Genomic DNA, 22,406 nt, shown 5'->3' with positions numbered 1-22,406 from the left:
TGGGTGTGGGTGTGAGTTTAACTTAGGATGTTTATATAATATTTGGGTGTTTTTATCTTTTATCACTTCGTAACTTGGTCACTTAAGACGGTGCTTAAAATGCGGATAAGCTGATCACTTTGAAGTGTTAATATTAGATCTTAGACCCAGAGATGGGCGGATCCGAAATACGACTTAAGTGATGCACAATGAACTCGAGAGGGTCTTTGAATAATTACGCGGAGACGCGAATTTTGCATGCATCTAGCTAGGGGTTAAGCAATATGTATTTTTATCACAAGAGATTTGGGTAAGAACCGCATTCATTTTACTTTTTAGCTAGATCGGCAAGTTCCGAAGTGATAAACGTAAAAACCTTGTGGAATTTTATGAGGCTCGGTTATAAAAGTTCACTTTCGAGAGATCGGAACTTTTATAAATAACTCGTAAAAGTCTAACCATTTTATTGTTAATTTTATCTTAAACAACACTTGCACCCATGCCCATCATTTAATATTAGAAGTTTATTTCGTTAATTAGCTAGTCGGTCCTATTTCGGTCTTTTTATAAACAAAAATCCAACTTTATTTTACATTTAGAAACTCGTGCAAGAAGTTCATGAAAAGTCTCTAAATCTCTATCTTCTCTGTGGGAACGATCTCGGTACTTTGTACCACTTTATTACTTGCAAGCGATCATAGTGTCGGCGTGCTCTTGCACCGCTACTGTGGGGACATTCTGCCCATTAGGAGAACACGAATAATCATAGCCTGTCACTTACCCGGGTAAATGTTGGTAAACAGCCCCTTATTTTTGATTTATGAATCATTATATATTGATTAGCGAACAAAGTCCATATCAATATAACTTTAATTTTAAAAAACTTTAGCAATAAAACTTCAATCATCCCAAATGGTTGGTTTAAGACATGAAATGACGATAATAAATTCTTAAATTTGTCAATGAAAAAAAATAATATGAAAGAAAATTTGGGTTTGAATTGAATGCAAAGAGAGGGTCGAAAAAATATATATAAATTATGGAATTAAGGCGTGATTAAATTGGCAGAGGGTCTTCTGTGACTCCAATTGAGGTCTTATTAGACACTGTTGTCGTCGTCCTTCTTCCCGGATCATCGCCAACTCTTTGTTACAAAGAAGAATCACTAGGGTTTATTCACATGTACCTTTGATCCACCATTGTTGTACGATTTCTGTCTTTTGATCTTTTAGTAGACTCAGTAAGATCAAGGTATTCTTCATGAAAAATAGGGTTTTATTTCTTTTACTCGTCTTTTCCATATCATTCATTTTCATCCATGGAGAGGAAGCAAAAACTAACAAGTTTCGCGAACGTGAGGCCACTGATGATGATTTAGGTTATCCCAACTTGTAAGTCTTCTTATTTGTTATTTTGAATTTCTTCCATCTTTTGCATGAATGGTTTCTTGTTGTATTATTGAGTTACTTATATGTTTTTTGAGACATCCCCTCACCCGTGTGTTTCGCATTCTAATTATTTTGAATTATGAGCTCCTAATAAAGACCTAGAAGCAATCCTTACCATGAGATTTGCTGATTTTGAGGTTGTTTGGTCAGCTCGCTAGATTTGGATTATTAACGGCTCAAATAGGTGAAGTAGCTTGAACTTGGATGATGGTTGTGGGTTGTGTTGTGTGGCCTGTAAACAGGGATTGTAGTAACCTGGTCTTGATTGCTGATTATAGGGCTTCTAGTAGGTGATCCTATAGCTTCTCATCGTGGTTGCTGATTGGGGATGGGGGGAAGGGAGGACAACTACAACGCTCTAGATTGATAACGTTTTATTGACATCTTCTAGTTGGTTATGGAAAAGCCAAGTCATAAAAGTCGATTAAGAGCCACACCTCGACTTTGGATCAAAGGGGTTATTTTTCATATTTAAATTGAAGTGGAGTTAAAAGCTTTTCAGTAATATTCGCTAACATCATTAAACATGATAACAGGTAATACAATTAGAATTGTTTTGTTGTTCTAGTTGAAGGAAAATTTGTAACAATTTTGCATTTAATAAATACTAGTTTTAACATCCAAAATTAAAATGAACCATATTTTGCTTTTGTTTCTTTGGAACCAAGGAAGTTTATCTGTAGATTTTCTAATACGTACCTATTTAGCATACTGTTTAATAAAGCAGACCAACTAAGACAACCGTAAATTCTTCTAACTGATGATAGTAATTTGAATCCCCCCAAAATTCCTTTTCTTAGAAACCCTTAGCTGCGGCCTGTCCTGTTACCAGGTAGGTGGGTAGCATTCTGTGTCTGGATATTTTGTTTAGTCTCGTTTATTGTCTATATATTACGAGGGTGGGAAGAATGACAGTGTGATAGGCAGTTAATATAAGTGAACTTTTAAGTGTTCCAATTTTAATGCTCTTGGTAATTATGTCTTACCATTTACATCTTTTACAGTTAGTGCTATGACTAACTTTTTGTTTTTGTTGTGGTAGCAATGAGGATGAATTGTTAAATAAACAATGCCCTCAGAATTTGGAACTAAGATGGCAGACAGAAGTTAGTTCTAGCATATATGCAACACCATTGATTGCTGACGTTAACAGGTAAAAGAGAGTCGGAAACGGTCTTCTTGATGTAACTACATTGTTATACCAATTTTTTGGTATATGTTTTTCCATTCTTTCACTCAAGAACTAAAGGTCAGGCCAGGCACCACAAGCTGCTAAAAGATTGAAGTTTCAAACCTGGCGGTACCTCCATTTAGGAAAAACTGTTTTCGTTCGGCCTCTTCATGTAGTATTTCAAGCTACCTTACTCATTCGAGGATATATAGATTAATTCTGGATGGAAGTTCCAAGGACTTCATGCCTTGTCTATTATTTAAATTTAATTGTTGAAGGGTTGCGGTGCTAAAACTATGAGTGTTGGTTATCTAGTTTTCCAAATTCCCAGCTTTGATATTGATCTTCTTTGTGGTTGCTTTTCTGTATCTCAGTGATGGCAAGCTTGATGTTGTTGTTCCATCTTTTGTTCACTACCTCGAAGTCCTAGAAGGTTCTGATGGAGACAAAATGCCAGGTATGTCATCTGTGATAGTTAGTTGCTTCTTGTTTATTTCTCTGCATTGTTTATGAGGAGCAGTTTGATGACATGGTTTCGGATAATGTGTTATGGAATAACTTCTAATGGGTAATCCACTTGATAATATATCTATCACTTATTTTTTAGCATGAAAACATCATTTTTACGTTTGGAAGATAAAAGGGACTAGGAGGGATATTTTTTTCATAAGAAAAGCACATTACAAAAACTACGAGATGGATGGCAGCCATGAAACCACATATGATATTACATAAATAGTTTGGAGCACCCCCACCGCTCCGGTCTCGCTACTATTAAATATATCTAACACTTAAGTTGGAGCGTTGATATCAAACATGTGCACAATTGTTGCATACAATTTTAATCCGAGCTCTACGAATTGACTTAATCAAGATATCAACAACTTGATCCCTTGAGGATCGGGTCGCTATAAGAAAGTTGCATCCTTGAAATATCTTTCGATTTGTACCACAACGTTCCAATGGCTAGTATGGGGAAAGTACATGAACAACTCACCACACTCAAAATGGTGGCTGTTAGATAGTTTAACTCTCCAACTAGCTTCTCATATCTCCTTTGATCATCAAAGAATACACCTTTATCTTGATAGTCTAGCTTCCCAACCTCAAGCAATCAAGGACATTCATCACTTGATAAGGAAGAAGCGGCTCTTGATGGAATCTATTCACCTTACTTGCAAAGAAGTGATTACCTGTGCCCTAATGTCACCCACATAAATTATAAAAATGACTTTTCTACCATGCCTATGTCTGAAGAAAAGTAGTAGAAGCTACAAACCTTGCCAAGTCTCTTTGGTGCCTTGGAGAAAACCAAACTCAGGGAGTCTTTTTGAGGCCAAACAAGGATATGAAACGAAAAACCTTGGAGGCTTCCTTGTGAATGGCAAAACAATGTAAGTCTCCTAAAGAACATGTTAAGAAATGTTCTCTTGATATAAAGTTCACAAAGTTGCTCAAGATGAGTGACGGCCTAAGCAATCATAATACGTTTTGAAGTCATAGACTTAAATACCAAATGTCTCCCTGATAATTCTTATTGCACTCAAGGACAATATCACCTTTAATAACCAATGTTACACTTAAGCCTATCAAGAAGTATTAGGAATACTTTCACTTTGTATACCCTCTTAGACCCAACAAAGGTCTTCCTTGAAGGAACAACAAAAATGTACATTTCATTCTAAAGGAGCAAATGTTTCCTGCTCTATGTAGCTTTCCATCAACATGAAGCTTGAGCTGGGGACATGATAAACTACCCATCGTAGGCATAAATGCGAAGTGATGGGAGGATAAGCAGTTGTAATGAACATGGTGATTGGTGAGAAATAAGATAGCTTATACACTGATATGATTACCAATACAATTTCAATAACAATTGCTCTTAACAATGATTATTTTTAAAGTATCTGACGTAGTAAAAGTAGGGTTTGTAAAGGATTAATGTTGGTGGAGGTATAATCTTGCATTTAGGATCATGGGAACAAGATTAATATCTTCATATTTCCTCTTTGAAGTGTAGAAATAGTAATATTCAATCAAGTTGATTTTCTTTTTCCTGTTAGAAGGCAAAACATGAGTAAAAGGACCAAAGGGCATTTGGCCCAACGACACCTTGGTTACCATTAGAGCTCAACCTTCCAAGGGTCAAGGGTTCAAAACTCACCAAAGGTGAGGAGGGTGCTTGAGTATTTGTTGTATATAAATATTAAACACTTCAAAAAAACACGAGCAAAGAGCTTCAACCAAAGGGCAGACAAAAGTTCAGTAGGCTGTACGGTGAAAAAGTAACTAGAATCAAGATAGGTAACATGTACACAGAAAATTTATTGCCTTATGCTATGACTATAATGCCTCATGCTTTTGTGCCCTAGAATAGTCTACCAAGACACACCAAGATACTAAGGGGTCACGATTAGCAAGATATGTTGGTACAAGGGAGCACAAGAGAATAAGACTTGATAGGCAATTTAACTCTATAACATGGGAAGTGCATATGCTTAATCAAATAAACAACTATAAGGACCCCCTTGCATCAATACTGGTGGTACACCTTGGTGAATGAAGCATGCTACTTCTAATGGATGTTGTAGTGTGCTTTCAGTATCTTTGTTCCCTTGAGGTGTATACATAATCTATACTATTAGAATGCAAAAATTGGTAATTTCATGCGAGAGGTATTTACATGCATCACCACTGAGGGAGATTTTAATAAAAGTAAACTGATTTTTTTGCAAGTACAGAAATACTTTAAATTGATAAAATCTCTACGTGCATTTCGAACAAGTAACTCCAAATTACTCTAGGGAAATCATCCATTAAGGTAACAAAGTACCTAAAGTACTTGTGACATAAGTAAATTGATACGTCTCAGCCCGACCCGCACTGGGGTCGGATATATTAGCGTCGCAAAAGAGAGGCAGGAAACAAGTAGAGGGGGGCTGTTTGCAATTTCCTTATTCTTAATTAGTTGATTAGGAAAGATATTAATTAGTTTATTAGGATAAATATGTTTTCCTATTTTTTAGGATTAGGGGGTCGGCCACCCGATTAATGGCATTCAATTAGATATTTTTATTATTGTCGTTTGACATTGGAGATTCCCTGGTTCTCGAATTCCAGGATTTATCCGTAAGTATCCAATTAGCGGTACGTTTGGCCGCTAGTCTTGATTTTGCCAAATTGATTCGTATCAAATTGGTATCAAAGCATCGATCTTGTGCCTGTGATTTTATCCACGCTACCATGACCAAGATTTAGGATCTTGAAGTCGAGTTGACCCAACAGAAGGCTGCCATCGATCAGTTCCGCGCTGAGACGACGGAGCGGTTCGAGAACTTGGACACCACCATGGAATCGTTGCGCACTGAAACAGAGAAACGACATGCGGAGATGATGAAGGTCATGTTGCAACAGTTCCAGGCGTTGAAGCCGCCACCACCGTCGACAGCAGCCATGCCATCACCAATCTTCACTGATTGCACCACACAGCCCATAATGCAACAATCGAATCCGATTTTTGATGAGAATGGGGTGCCCTGCCGTCTTGGCATGCAACCAGCAGTACGGCCAGGGAACTGAACAGGCCCATCAGCACTCAGGAAATTCCTTTTTCGGAGTCAGGTATGTTTGCTTTTTCTGAGATTGAAAGGCCGTTTGGCAGCAGGTATGGAAGGGGCTCAGGACCTTTGGGGGAACGGGGGTGGGTGCCGGGGACGGACTACCGTCTTCGTAAGCTGAAGATGCCGCTGTTCAATGGAATTGATGCATATGGGTGGGTGTACCTCATGGAAAGATTTTTCAACGTTCAGGGATTTGTTACTATGGGGAAGAAGTTGAGAGCGGCGGTGTTGGGGTTGGAGGGATAGGCCCTTGCATGGTACCGATGGAGTGATGATAGGCACCCTTTTCGTCACTGGGAAGGATTAAAAAACCGGTTGTTGGCTCGGTTCCAGTCATCTCAGGAAGGGGACCTATACGAACAATTTTTGGCAATTAAACAGGAAGGGTCGGCACGCGAGTATGTAGGGAAATTTGAAACAGTATCGGCACAGCTAAGGGGTATTTCTGAGAAGATTATGCAGGGTACATTCCTAAAAGTGTTGAACCGGAGCTACGAACTTCCGTGAGGTTGCTTCAACCAGTGGACTTAGATCAGGCGATCCAACTAGCTCTTATGGTAGATGAAATAAAACTGTCAACACTGGGAACGCGGAAAAAGGGGAAAACAAAAGTCGGCCAGTGCGGACCGGAGTGGGGGGCTCACGGCCGATGGCTGCCCCACCAACGGAACCCAACGACCTACAACAGGGGGTAACGAACAACCGTTTAAACGGATGACAGACTCGGAACTGGCGGATAAACGGGCTAAGGGCTTATGTTTTCGATGTGACGGGAAGTTCACACCCAGACACCGTTGCCCCGAGAAATCCCTGCGGATCATGTTAATGGATGATGAAGATGACGAGGGGGAAGAGGTAACACCGGAAACTCACGCGCACTTGGATGCGATGGAGGTGTCAGTACACTCAGGTGGTGGAGCAGTTCCCTGGCTTTCACCTTGAGGACAAGGTGAATCTTTGGGGCGGGGGTAATGATACGTCTCAGCTCGACCCGCACTGGGGTCGGATATATCAGTTTCGCAAAAGAGAGGCAGGAAACAAGTAGAGGGGGGCTATTTGCAATTTCCTTATTCATAATTAGTTGATTAGGAAAGATATTAATTAGTTTATTAGGATAAATATGTTTTCCTATTTTTTAGGACTAGGGTATATTTTTTAGGATTAGGGTACGGCTTTATTTAGAGGGGTCGGCCACCCCATTATTGGCATTCAATAAGATATTTTTATTATTGTCGTTTGACATTGGAGATTCCCTGGTTCTCGAATTCCAGGATTTATCCGTAAGTATCCGATTAGCGGTACGTTTGGCTGCTAGTCTTGATTTTGCCAAATTGATTTGTATCATAAATCCATGTGAGTGTATAGAAATCATCCAACAAGGTTACAACTACCTAAATCCACAAGCAGACTTTGACATATTTAGGCTCGCCCCAGAACATAAAATCACTACTTGCTTGAGACTCATTCCTAGAAAGGTTTTGCTCAGCTGATAACTCTTGGAAAAATGCAAACACCGAGTCATGTCCTCTCCGGTGTTCCAAGAAAGATGACCCAATTGATGGGGTACATTTCATATACTTTTACCACTCATATAAGCAATGTAGGAAAGAGGTCCATCAAGCCAGTGCAGACATTCATGTTCTGTCTAGGCACTTTTGTGTTCGTTTAAAGTGCAATTAGTAGGAAAAGAAAGTAACTGAACAATTTGAGCAGTGGTGATTTTTTAAGTAGTTACTAGATGAGGTAGGTATATCAAACATAAGCGAACTTCAACTATTAGATTTTTACTTCTATGAATCCTATACTCCATGTGGAATGAGAGTTATTAACGATCTTGGATAAAGTGTGCATGGAGATAATGTGGATAAAACACATTTGTTGTGGTTGAAATAGCAAAAGCTGATAAACAACTATTATGATTTCATGCTTGTCTTGCAGTGATATGACAAATAGCCTGCTCCTTAGAGGGCGGAAAGTGTTGATAAAATTAAGTTCCACCTTACCAAGTTTGGCAATAGGAGTGGAAGCAGTATGTAGCATGCATTGATAATGGAACCTTGCTCTCTGTGAAGCAACCAAACCCCTAGACTGAGTGTCTCCAATAAATCTCCAATCCCTTACTAAAGTATCTCTGGGAATGACCTCATCTGATACTCTTATCATAAGCTGCTGCAAAGTCTTTCCACTGTGCTTAAACCTTTCATAGCAACTAACAGTAATGCCTTTCTTAGCTTTACCTTTTACCTCATCATGATTGATCTGGGAAAACCAATCATGATTGATCTGGGAAAACCAAATGGTCAAACATCTATATAGTCAAAAGGAATCATACTCAAACCAGAAATGTTCAAAACTATTATGAAGTCGATTGAAATTCTTAACCCAAAAAGTCAAGCCTGCCCTATGCCCAGTCAACAGAAAAACCAACACCAAGTCTAGGTAAAGCAATGGAGTTCCATAAAACAATCAGCAAATCATCAGCCTTCAACATTTGATCAATCAAAACTAGTAACACACGGGAAATAAACCACAAGGGTTGTGGCATAGTGGTTGAGGTCCTGGCGGGTATGGTGGAATATCCCACTGGCCAGGTTCCATTCCAGGTGTACACAACAGTTGTGGCCACTGAGTTTATTAGGGCTGATTTCTTGCTGTCACAATTTGCCAGGATTAGTCCAGGCATAGCCTGGAACACCCTTCCAAAAAACACACACAAAGGAAATAGATTGATTTGAGTCCTTACATAGTCCAAAATGCATGATAAGACTACCTATCAGGCCTGAATCCTTTTGCTGCAACAAGCTTGTTCTAGCAGAATGTTTGCGACTAAAAAACATTGCTTCAGCAAGACATTGAGATTGCTGCAAATGGAACTCACAGTAGTAGGCCAATTTTTGTTTGTTGCTATCTTTTTTCTTGGGGGGGGGGGGTATCAAAGTTTTGCATCTGCATCATCTAATCGTGGGTGATGTTGTGTGGGCGTATTTGATGCTCAATTTGTGCCTTCTTGCCACCGAACAAGCACTCTCCACAAAATCCCCATGATGTCCTAAAGTTTTGTAGGGAAGTTGAGTTGCTCGAAATACAGTAAAACACGCATGTCATGTAGATTCCTATAAATTCTCAGATGTTTAGGTGCATTCTAGACGTAATCTAGTACAACCCTAAAATGTTTCTAGCTCTAGAAGTTTCTCGAATTTTGATGCTCCTTATTGCTATCCTCATTTCTCATATCTAAGAATCAATCCCATAAATCTAGGAACGCTTCTAAGAAATTCACTCGACAAGTCTCTTAGTATTACAGTGAGTGTTCCACCCAAGTCTTGTATAAAAGCAGATGAGGCTGACTGAGCATGCAGAAAGCAAACTAGCTTGTCATAGCCCTAATGGTTAAGGCAAATACACCATTCTCATGGCACTTATAAAGATTCTATTGTTAGTTTGAGCTTATAACTTCTGTTATATGATTTATCAGGATGGCCTGCTTTTCATCAGTCCACTGTTCATGCCAGTCCACTCTTATATGATATAGACAAGGACGGTGTGAGAGAAATAGCTTTGGCTACATACAATGGCGAGGTGCTCTTCTTCCGGTACAACCGTTTTATTCATTTTTGCAGCGTTTTTCCTTTTCATCTTATTGCAGGCTATGGAACATCCAGATTCAGTGTTGTTTTATTTACACTTCTGCAGCACTTCAGGTTATATGATGTCAGATAAATTAGAGGTTCCAAGGCTAAAAGCTAAAAGGGATTGGTATGTGGGGTTGCTTCCAGATCCAGTGGACCACTCACATCCAGATGTTCATGACGATCTACTCATTAAGGAGGCTGTTATGCACTCCATGCCTCGTACGTCCTTATGCTTTATAATAGAATTATGCTCCTGTGATTGAGTAAAATATGCTTTGGCCACTCTGCCAGAAAAGTTATTTATTTGGATTTATTTGGATTTTTTGGATTTTGGCTTCTTTACTCATGTTGTAAGTTGGGACCAAACTTTTTTGCACCAGTCATACTTGTCAAAAAGAGTGACTTGACTGATTTGTAATTATTTGAAGCCAACTGGTCAAGTCACTTCTTTTGTCGAAAAGTTGCACCAGTGGGCAAAAGGTGGTTGGGAAATAAGGTACACTGGCCAAATAAATATTTTGTTTGTTAGTAGAGTGGAAAAAGATATCTTACTCGATATTATTAGGCCAAACAGATATTTCTTTAAAAGAAGGATTTAGTCTTTGCATAGTTGCTTGATCTTATGATACGAAAAAAGATGCAGTAAATTTCTATTGAAACTTCCATGGATTATCGATTTTTTGTTTGATTTTAACTTTTTTTTAACATAACATTTACTTGAGATATATCCATTCTGATTAGTATTAAACAGAAGCCACTTATAAGAACTCAATAATGGTGTAATGGACAATATGTTTGTACGTTTTCTACATCATTTGTAGCTCAAGAAAACTTAGCATTAAGTGTAGCAGTGGTAATGCTTCTGCAAATTACGCAACTACAATTTTCAATCTGAACTTTCTTTTTCTCTTTTTTGAAGTGATTAATATGCTAGCACTCCTTCCTCCAATTTATTGGATGGGAATTATTTTTACGAAGGATGGATTTCCCCTTTATTTTCTCCGAAGATGGAAAAGTTTATTTCCCCTCTTTTATTAGTAGTGATTATGGAAAAATTAGCTGTTTCTTCTTCTATTAGCACCGGTTATAGAAAAGTTCTTTTTTCTTCTATTTAGCAATAAATATGGAAACACTTTTTCCTCTTTTCTATTATAAGGTATTGGAAGAGGGACAGGTGCAGAGTTTTGAGGGTACTGGTGATTAAATAGGGTAGTTTCTGTATCTTAATGTGGGTCATATAAACAAAGTAGGAATGAAGTCTTAGAGCATCTGAAAGTGGGGATAGAAATATCTTGAGATAGTAAGGGTTCTTCTAAAGGAATGCATATGTTGTAGTTAAGGTTTAGGAAATTAATTTTTTGCTCGATAATCAGTTATATACGAGGAGCTGTTCATCAGACATTATGACCATCTTGTGACCTCTATTTCATCATCAGTTGCAGTTGTATGCATCTGAGGTTAACCTACGACTTTTGCTTGAATCAAGTGGCAATTGTAAACATAAATTAGTTTGACTAACAATAAACTTCTCTAATACTGGCTTTTTAAAAATTAGATCAGAACATCAAACTCAAAATTATAAAAATGTCCCAGAGATATCTAATGAGCCTACACTTCAATAAATATTTCTCCAGCCCCCGGAGAAGCCAACCATACATCTGACGTGGAGGAGAATAAGGGGAAAGAGAATGAAATGCAGCTGAAATCTGAACCGCCAAAGAATACAAGGAATACTTCTTTTGAGGAACATGTCAGAAATCCACAGAATGAGAGTGATGCAAGTACAAATGCATTGGAGAAAGGCAGCAGTGATGCACAAAATAAAACTAGTGTACATATCGAGTTGCCAAAGGACGTACTTAATATCTCATCAAATGCTGCACCGAATAATGTAGAAGGTACACCTAGTGAAACGAAGAGTGGAAGACGACTTCTTGAAGAAAAATCAGAGGACGCTTTACATACTAATATCAATAATCCCAAGGATGTTCCTGTGGCAACCGTGGAAAATGATGAAGGCCTGGAGGCTGATGCTGATTCGTCTTTTGAGTTATTCCGTGACAATGAGGAGCTGGCGGATGAGTATAACTATGACTATGATGATTATGTTGATGAAACAATGTGGGGGGATGAGGAGTGGACTGAAGCACAGCATGAGACATCTCAAAACTATGTGCATGTTGATTCACACATTTTGTGCACTCCTGTAAGTCTTACATGGCAGGGACCTTAGTAGTTATGACTATGGTTATGTGATGTTGGAATGAAATGCAATTTTTATTCCTTTTTTTCAGGTGATAGCTGACATTGATCAGGATGGGATTTCGGAGATGATTGTTGCAGTGTCATACTTCTTTGACCATGAGTAAGTATCCTCCTATTCTATCTGGTTTGCGCCTAGATGACCGAATGTTGTTATGTCCATGTATATATGTATAGTTTGTTATATGAGCATTATAACCCAGGTTCACTATGGGTTTATTCAATCTGAGTGGTATCTGCTTGAAAGGCGGCACACTATCGTGCCTGTATGGCTCTTTAGCTTGTGTCAGGTTATACTCATCTTTGATTGGGTGAAATGGCATGGATTTATAAATTCAAGTGGTTTTGTGGTGAATTGCTGCTTACCATGTCCATAATTATGAATCACCAGATCCATACCTACATCCACCACCATGTCTCTTGTGTGCGATTCCTTGAGCTGCCTCCAGCTATCAAAACTCAAAACTAGGACTCAACACAAATCTACACCAAAAACTGGTACTGGTAGTGGCAAATGAAGGAGAAAAGATGAAAACTCATCCATTAGAATCACCAAGATTCATACATACATCACCACCATGTCTTTTGCATGTGATTCCTTCAGCTGCCTCCAGCTATCAAAACTCAAACCTTGGACCCAACACAAGTATACACCAAAACATGGACTGATAGTGGCAAAATGAAGAGAAAAAAGGTGAAAACTCACCATTAGATTCCCAAGGTGGGTTTTTTAATTAAAGCCGCATGTTGAGCAAAGATATTTCTGATATGTTGCTGATAATGGATTAACATCCCTAATAGTGTTTCCCTTGTATGATCAATTAAGATTCCATCCAAGCAAGAACCAAGTGTTACTCCCTCCAATCATCAAATTAACATCTGTTTGGCGTTTCTCTCTCTCTTTTCTATGCCAATTATGAAATTTCCTTATGTTAAGAAGATGCCTTGACTATGGCATTATGCCTTCAAGCTTTAGTTAGAATAGATTGTAGGACCGTTCCCGTAGGATTGAGGGAATTGGCATCCTAGAGACAGGTTATTATCATGGTGAAGTTGGATTACAATTGTCTAACTTTTTGTTTAATCTAATTTCAGTTTGTAAGCTTGATTAAAGACTTCGATTAATGAAACACAAGTACACATTGAAGGTTAACATTTTAATACTCGACCATGCTTCATTTAGACAGTTATCATATACAAAGCGTTTAATAGTTGTCAACTACCACGAGCTTTTATATCAAGTTTAAACAATTTGAAAAAGTGCTCAAACACTAGAATCGAATATTTATCTAACATGATTGCCAAGGTTTTAAAAAACGGAATCGGGCCTTGAGGCGCAAGCCCCGTGGAAGAAATTATATATATATATATATATAATACAAGATTTATATTATATATAGTAGATACTAAATACAAGGTTGTAAAGTATGAAAATGCAGCAGGTACAAAATAAATACATGCAAACTGACAGATATGCATATATAAATATTATACTAACAAAGAAAAAAAATGTATTTATATATTAATATACATAAAGTATACCCAGCTCAGAAATATATACACATATATATATATTATATATACTAACAAAGGAATATATATATATATATATATTAAAATACATAAAGTATACTTGGAGAATATATATAAAAATTGTACTACAAAGAAATATATATATATATATATATATAGACTTGGGATCATGTGAGACCAGCCTGTTTTCGTGAGACCCGTGAGACCAACATTTTACACTTGAAATTTCACAGCAAAAATGCTGTGAAGGTGACTTTTTAAAACCTTCACAGTGTTTTTGCTGTGAAGGTTCGACTTTTTAAAACCTTCACAGTGTTTTTGCTGTGAAGTTTACGTGTAAAAATGTGGTCTCACAGGTCTCACGAAAACAGGCTGGTCTCACGTGAACCCAACCCTATATATATATATTATACGTAAAGTATTCACCTCAGAAAGCTAGATACACACTCATATACGTATATCTCTGTGTGTGTGTGTGTGTGTTACAAGTCCGATTGCATCATGTATAAGTTTCAATTGCAATCCTTATCCAAAAAGTTAATTGGAGAAGCAAGCAGGTACACTTTTCGGATTCCAGCATTAGGTGGAACTGGAAAAGTATGTATGTGTATATATATTTTATGATTCTGTGTGAGAGGGAGAAAAAACACTCAGAATATATATATATATATATATATATATATATTGGCGAAGCATCGTATGAGAAAGAGAGTTAAGGTGAGAAGCCTAAGAAGGGATTTGGACCCTTGATCACTTTTAATCTCTTCCCACCCATGAATTACGCTTCTCACGGGAATTGATCGGGTACATCTCGGTGCATCTTATCCTAATGTGCATCTAAGGGTGGAGATCCCTTCTTACACTTCTCACCTTAACTCATCTTCTCACCGCAACCAATCTTATATATATATTATGATTGTGTGAAAGAGGGAGAAAATTCAGAGAAAAAGCACTGTTGATATCTGATGCTTCCCCCTTTGTAGTCCTTCAATAAACTAAAAAGGAAAAAACAAAAGCTACCGCCTCACCGCTTCTGCCCACGCTCCTAACAACCAAAACGTACGGCCCAGGGAACCCTTTTGAGGCGCCGCCTCACATACTTTTTTTGGATGCCTCATCTTGGGTATGCTTCCCACGCTTTTGAAAACCACGATGATTGCAGCTATATTCACATAGAGAAGTTACTTATTCATGTAAATGTAACAGTAACCGTAAAAGAAAGAAAAAAAAAATACCAAACCTATATAAGAGGCACATGATGCATACTATTAATCACCAAATCCTCCTTAAAGGCAAAGAAGCCTTGCAGATTCATAAGCAATCCAAGAGCAGATAACACATTCTTACAACTCATTCCTGTCTATCTCCCAGAATCCTGCTTCAAGAATACTTGTGGTTCAAAGATTCTTCCTTCGTATAGGAATTCTTCATGCTTGAAGAAAGTTATATTGAGCAACAAGGGCTCTTTCTTCACCTAATTCTTCATAGCTTCTAGAGAACTTTGTTAGTGACAGTGATCAAGGTGCTACAAAATATACCCATGCTTACCTCAAATAAGCAAGTGATACAATTGAAATTCTGAATTTAATTTTATGTGTCCAAGCTAAGTAAATGTAGACACACTAAATTATTGAACATGCTCTTACATAAGGGAACACTTTCACTCCAGATTTGATAACTTTCTTAGAAAGGCAGTCCCCTCCAACTCGCATGTTGGCCTGAGCTAGATGGAAATGAGCTACTTTAATCTTCAGATCTTAGATAGACCCTCACATCAGAATATTCTTGAGTTATATGATACCTCCTCAATGACCCTCAAATAAGTAGAGGCAAGAGATAATGCTGCTATAAATGGGAGACCATCACCACTCGTGAGAGCTCATGTCTAAACCAGATTCGCACTCTTGAACCCTATATGACATCCTGCTCAAATCGTCTACAACTGAAGTAAACATGAATAGGGAAAGGGCCTATGACCAACATACATAGCTTAAAATACGAATTCCATGCATATCGATTTCTCACTGTTTCAATCGTGATGTGAGAGTGCAGAGATCTATTCATCTATTCTTTGCATGATTTCCTTCATCTTCATAGGGGTGTAGATGGATTACTCATGACTCAGAAATTGCAACCATGTCCATTCTTTCTGTTGGTATATTCTGTTATTGTTGATTATATTTCTACAGTGGGCTCAGACATAAAGCTTTTGAATTCAACCCCATTTAATGTTAAACTTCTGTTTCCTATGCATATCGCAAAATGAATTGAAGTTTCTTTGTTTGTTTTTGTCCATTAGTATTTTGTGTGTGTACTCTGTCATATAGGGCTTTTGTGGATTATATGTACCAAAATCATTGAAAAATATCCATCTATCATGTTAGTACTTTTGAGGTGCAGGCCTTTTGCCTTGTGAGTCCAAATCTGTAACCTGCATTCAGTGGTCTTTGATAAGTACTCTATGTGAAGACTTAACCTCAAAACACTTAATAATACTTTCAAGCTATTCTATGGTAGCACACATTGGTTTGTTGTTCTTTTCACCATGGTTATCCTTCTCAGGTACTATGATAACCCAGAGCGAGTTAAGGAGCTTGGTGGTATTGACATTGGAAAATATGTTGGTGGTGGTATTGTTGTTTTTAACCTTGAAACCAAACAAGTTAAGTGGACTGCAGCATTGGATCTAAGTACAGATACCGGGAAGTTTCGTGCCTATATATATTCCTCTCCGACGGTGGTTGATTTGGATGGTGATGGATACCTAGACATCCTTGTTGGAACTTCTTATGGCTTATTCTATGTCCTGGATCATAAAGGTAATAGAATCTGAAAGTGCCAGTATTTCATGTATGTTACTCCCTCTGTTCGGGAAAAAGAAACATTCAAGTCGTTTTGTAAGAGCTTTATAGATAGAATCCTTGTCAAAGTTCCAGATTTTCTCTTACAGTTGAGGAAACTAACCGTGATCAGATGGTGATGCAAGTTTGGGAAGATTGTGTCATTTATTTGTAGGTTTTAAAGTGGAAATTTTTCTTTAAAAAATGTTTTTCCCTTCTTTTAGTTGTTGGGTATTGGGGGAAGGAAGGTGTGTGTTGTTTGGTTTTTGGGTGGTTGTGAGGGGGGGGGGGGATATGGGCTAATGAGGAAATTTGGACTTCTCTTGGAACATATGTCTTATTATTGTTCCTTCTGCGTTTGCTGTATTCTTTACACCAATCATCCATGTCTGCTAACACGGAAATGACCGCTCCAGTCTTTTGGGTAGAGGTGACGTTTGCATACACCCCCCCCTCTTAAAAAAAAGGGCCCTACCTTCGGGTGGGATATATTAGACTTTTTTGGTTTGGTTTGGTTATTCTTGTGTGCTAAAAGTGGACTCCCATACCCTTTTCCCTCTTAAACAAAGAAGATTTCCCCAAATCCACTTGACCACAATTTCTAAATTTCAAGTTGAAAAGTTACATAATTACCCTCTCAATGTCTGATGCTAGGAGGTCTATTTGGATTGGGGCTCTTCTACACAAATAAGCGTCATTGAGATGTGGCTGGAGATCCTAACCACCAGCTCCTGCATCTTGACCTCAGGGTTAAAACACCCACATTTCATCAATTTCCCAAACTTGCTTGACCCTTCTCTTTGCTTTTTTTGGATCTGTCTTGACTAAATTAGATAGATAGAGGAGCTAATAACCACATGAAATTCCTTGTGCATTTCCCAACACTAAGCAGAATATGCTATAAGCTTGCTTGTCTCGTTTGTTGTTATACACTCTAATAGTTTCATTTGCGGGATTGTTTTTCATTGCTTTGCTTTCACAAGTCGTGACACTGTGGGCATAATTTTCGAAGAAATACAATACCATTCATTTATCACTTTTATGAAAATTTGATTCCCCTACTTACTCCTTGAGCAATTGAAGTCTGAAGTATTTTACTGCAGGCAAGGTAAGGGAGAAGTTTCCTCTTGAGATGGCTGAAATTCAGGGAGCCGTAGTAGCTGCTGATATTAATGATGACGGGAAGATTGAATTGGTTACAACTGACACCCATGGAAATGTTGCTGCATGGACTCCAAATGGTGTGGAAATTTGGGAAGCCCATCTTAAGAGCTTAATTCCTCAGGTACAATGCTCTGCTGGTTGTGTTGTTTTATCCTGTTTCATTATGTTATTATGGTTTCAAGCTATATGAAGCGATTAAATTATGGCTTGATTGCTTTTCCCATTCTCCTTAGGGTGTTAGTGTCGGCGATGTGGACGGAGATGGACACACTGATGTGGTGGTTCCAACTATATCAGGAAATATTTATGTTCTCAGTGGAAAGGATGGGTCATTTGTACGTCCATACCCGTATAGAACTCATGGCAGAGTCATGAATCAAGTCCTCCTGGTTGATTTGGCTAAGCGCAGAGAAAAGAAGAAAGGACTTACCATCGTGACAACATCGTTTGATGGCTATTTGTATCTCATTGATGGGCCAACATCTTGTGCTGATGTTGTGGATATTGGCGAAACATCGTAAGTCCCTACATGTTACAAAAAGCTTCTACACTTGTTGACTTCCTATATTGGATGCTTTGTAGGTGCACTTTACTGGGGGTTGTTGAGCTTTTCATGTGGTGTAGCTTTGACTGCAGCCCCGAATTGTTGATCATGGATACTGATGAAGAAGTTTTTGTTTTCTTTAAAATAAGAGCGATGAAGATTCACAAATTATGAACGTAGAAATTAGGGTAAAAATTACAAGTAAAACTTGCGTCTCTTGCCTGAAAGAGGGAAGGAGGACATGCCAATTATTTTAAAGAAAATATATGCTTATTTTATATAATACTCTACATAAATTGTTCCCCTCCCTAATACCTAATACATAGTTCCGTCTATGGAGCCTAAACGTTTCAACCATGCTGAAGGAGCTCGCCAGCCAGTATAACCTATTGTTGGGCATATTCTTTTTTGTTTTTTCATGTATAATCTTACCTTTAAAGTTAGATTTGTTTTCTATGTATGTAATATATGAAAGATGAATTGCAAAAAAAATTACTCTTTTATTGGTTTGGTCAGACTTGTGTGTGTGTGTGTGATTTTATTTTATAAAGGCACCCCCTATCGTTAATTTATTACAATTCTTAGACCCCCTAATCCATGTATCACAAATCAGTCTTGTTGCATTGCATAGCCCTCGAATAACATTTGGTACATTTTCTACTTAATTTCCCATATAATTTAGCTAAAGCCGATGAATTATTTGATCTACAGTTATAGCATGGTCTTGGCGGACAATGTAGATGGTGGAGATGATCTTGATCTTGTTGTGACAACCATGAATGGCAATGTCTTATGTTTTTCGACCCCTGCTCCACATCATCCTCTCAAGGTAGGATAGGAATTTTTTTTTTCTGATATGCATACATTTATCCATATTACTGTCTCTAGTTCTCAATTGTTGATATTATTTCTTTTTTATGTGTTTTCAGGCATGGAGATCGCATAATCAAGGACGAAACAATGTTGCAGCTCGTGTAAACCGTGAAGGGGTCTATGTTACACCTTCATCCAGAGCATTCCGCGATGAAGAAGGCAAGCATTTTTGGGTCGAAATAGATATTGTAGATAAACACAGGGTACCATCTGGCTCTCAAGGCCCTTACAATGTCACGGTACGAACAGTGTTCCCAGACTCTTTCATTACTAATACTCCCCTCAGCCAAGAATGAATGCAACTTTGATTGTGTGCGTATATTTTTTTGGAAGTATATGATATTCATGTACAACAAATGAACTCACACATCCTCCTTGCCTTTTAGCTATTTTTTCAATTTACACCGTAATGGCAAAATAGGGTAATATTTTGATCCATAATGAATGTTATCAATATTTTGTAATGATTACTAATTGACAAGTGGGTAAATATTGGATTGACACTTTTACAAGAAAGCAAATACATTCATCACTAGATGACCTGGAAATGGAACTTTGTGGATTGTGGTAGCATATAGAAGAAGAAGAAATAATCAAGAGGATGTTCCAAGTTACTCAGGTATCCTTGGATGGTAGCTAGTTAGCCTTAATTTAGGCTGCATGATTCACTTTCCCATATTTTGTGGGTTTCCTCTTATGTCAAGCGTTCAAGCCAAGTTATATGTTGCCAGCTATAATTTTAAGAAGTTGATGGATGGTATTTTGGTGCATAAGATTCCCCTTATTCTATCAACATAGAAGAATATTGTAGATATTTTATTAGGAGAGTTGATTGTTGCAATGTAATGGGACGAAAGGGGTATATTCTCTTTCTTTACGCATGTTATGGATTTTCAGAATTATATCTAGGAGAGCTCCCACTATCCTGGAACATCATAAACCAATATCTTAGGTCACTCCTCTTTACCTAATTGACTCTTGTCAAATTGATGCTGTTGGTTAGATTCGTCCATTCCAGTTCGATTCCATTATTATAATTTTGTTTCCTCAAATATCCTGTGTTAATAATTTAAAAACGATATTGATAATTTAAACAAGAATAAGTTTTTAACAGTTGTTAGCTAGCACTGACATCAAAATGATGAAGATGAGGCTTAAACAGTACATTAGGGGGGAGTTTCGGAGCACTTTGAACACAATTACACAATGGCGTTGGTTAGTTGAACATGTATGTCAACAGTAGTTTGTTACATTTGAAGCAGTCTCAACTCTCAAGTATATTACAAGTGAGGAGCTACTTGGTGTTTTTTCCATTAAACCCTGTATGGGTTAAGCTGTCTGTATGGATTAAGCTAAATTGTTTGTTTGTTTATTGTGCTGATTAAACTGTGTGGATGAAATTAAATAACCGTTTACCCTGTGATGTTTATTTTTTGCTTTATAACGAGTTTTTGTGCTGAAGAAACTGTCTGGATCTGTGATTTGATATGGTTTTGCAGACATCATTGTTGGTTCCTGGGAATTACCAGGGGGAGAGAACAATCAAGAGGAACCAAGTGTTTGATAAGCCGGGAAAATATAGGATAAAGCTGCCAACAGTAGGAGTAAGGACAACGGGAACAGTGGTGGTGGAGATGACAGACAAGAACAAATTACAGTTTTCTGATGAGTTCTCCTTAACCTTTCATATGCATTACTACAAATTACTAAAATGGCTTCTCGTGCTTCCCATGATGGGTATGTTTGCTGTGCTCGTAATCCTGCGTCCACAGGAATCCGTGCCATTGCCGTCATTCTCACGCAACACAGAGTTGTGATAGACAAAAACAAGATATATAGATGGTTTGTTGTTTTTGTGTTGACATTATCTTATAAAATGGGGTAATGTTTGATGGAGTTTTTGACTTGGAAGACTTCTTTTTGTTTCATATAGATAGATATATGTGATTTCAGTTTGCTGCTAATGAGAGGAGAGACTTTCTTTAAAGGAAGTTAGTATTTATTCAGACACTTTTGTTTACCATTCATGGCTAAAACTTCATTCCCTCTAATCTTTTAAAGCAAACATCTGATCTATCATTCAATTTCCATGAATTTTTTTTATTTGATAAAAAGTTATTCAGTTAGCATTTAGAACTTTATGCTATCGTTATCGTCCGATACAGCTGATATCTCGCAGATTGATTGGTTACGGTCAGAACCAATAAAGAATCTTTATAAGGATGAACCTGGTAAGTTTATTGAAAAATTTATTTGGGGGCTCTTTTGGTTAGGGCTGATTCGAATAAAAGGTTTGATTGGAGCTAAGGGGCCGTTTGCCGGTAAAATTTAACACTATCATTTACTTACCGGGTAAGATTTTAATCCACCAAAACGACATCGTATGCAACAATTTACATGGTAAGCGCTTACTGTGGTAAGAGGAGTCGTTTTTACTTACCGGTTAAGACTATTGGTTCTTGTTTCGCTCTTATCGGATAAGATTCTTGATCCTTATTATAATCATCCAGTAAGGTAATGTGACTTGGTAAGTGCTTATCCAGGTAAGCGTTTACTCAATCAACACTTGATACAAAATATTTGGCCCCTAAGTGTAGATTGGATTTTTTTTTTGTTTACCAAATATTTTGTATCAAGTGTTGATTGAGTAAAAAAAAAGACCATTATACCCTTCTTTTTGGAGTAAGCATTGATTGAAAATTATTGTTTATCATATGTATTGTATTAAGTGTCAACTTAAAATGTTATTTATCAAACTTTTTAAATATAATTTCAAATTCTTTTTTGCTTACAAAAATATATTGATACTCAATATGTAAACATATTACAATTTTTATAATTTGGAACATAAAGTCAATTTTTCAACGGCAAAATTTTATTAAACCAACAAAAATAACAACCTTACAAAGAGATCTGCAAAAGACAAAATAATAAAAAGGGAAACGAACCAAACACAACAAGAAACAAAGAAGACTAAAATAAGGACCAACGAATGAAATAACGAACAAAAAGTCATTACAAACCTTTAACATAATTGTTTGCGTACAAATAGTTCGCTTACAGAGTTTAATTTCAAGCATTCAACATTAAATGATTTGGAATCTGATCATGTAAATTAGTCATATATTCATTGCCTTGGGAATCCCATTGTGTTCCTTCAACATCTTCTTTCTCGATGCTTTCTTCCTTGATTCCTTCGTCTTGTTCTTGATGGTAAACATGTTTTTTTCATTATATTCCATAAATAGTCGATCTTGAATATTACATCTCCTTATAAAATTGTGAATTGCGAAATAAGCAATCATTACGTCTTTTTGTATTGGAAAAGAGTAAGGAGCAA

At 37.4% G+C, this 22,406-nt stretch overlaps 1 protein-coding gene across 2 annotated transcripts; it reads left to right on the top strand.

Annotated features, from left to right (window-relative positions):
- The first annotated feature begins 1,062 nt into the window (after window positions 1-1,062).
- LOC112505720 (protein DEFECTIVE IN EXINE FORMATION 1) lies at window positions 1,063-21,131 on the top strand. Of its 2 annotated transcripts, XM_025109668.1 has the most exons (14): window positions 1,063-1,230; window positions 1,339-1,370; window positions 2,470-2,580; window positions 2,973-3,055; window positions 9,694-9,811; window positions 9,912-10,069; window positions 11,485-12,056; window positions 12,145-12,215; window positions 16,208-16,464; window positions 17,589-17,770; window positions 17,883-18,166; window positions 18,905-19,022; window positions 19,123-19,305; window positions 20,566-21,131. In XM_025109668.1, the coding sequence occupies exons 4-14, from the start codon at window positions 3,049-3,051 to the stop codon at window positions 20,881-20,883; spliced, it is 2,268 nt and encodes a 755-aa protein (XP_024965436.1). In that variant the 5' UTR covers window positions 1,063-1,230; window positions 1,339-1,370; window positions 2,470-2,580; window positions 2,973-3,048; the 3' UTR covers window positions 20,884-21,131. The 2 variants fall into 2 exon arrangements, with proteins under 2 accessions (XP_024965436.1, XP_024965435.1); XM_025109667.1 differs by having other exon boundaries at window positions 1,063-1,370.
- Window positions 21,132-22,406: the final 1,275 nt, after the last annotated feature.

Source organism: Cynara cardunculus (assembly GCF_001531365.2).
Source record: "Cynara cardunculus var. scolymus isolate 2C chromosome LG 2, CcrdV1, whole genome shotgun sequence".
NCBI lineage: Eukaryota > Viridiplantae > Streptophyta > Magnoliopsida > Asterales > Asteraceae > Cynara > Cynara cardunculus.
Note: the sequence above shows the minus strand (reverse complement) of the source record. Positions and strands in the feature narration are given on the sequence as shown.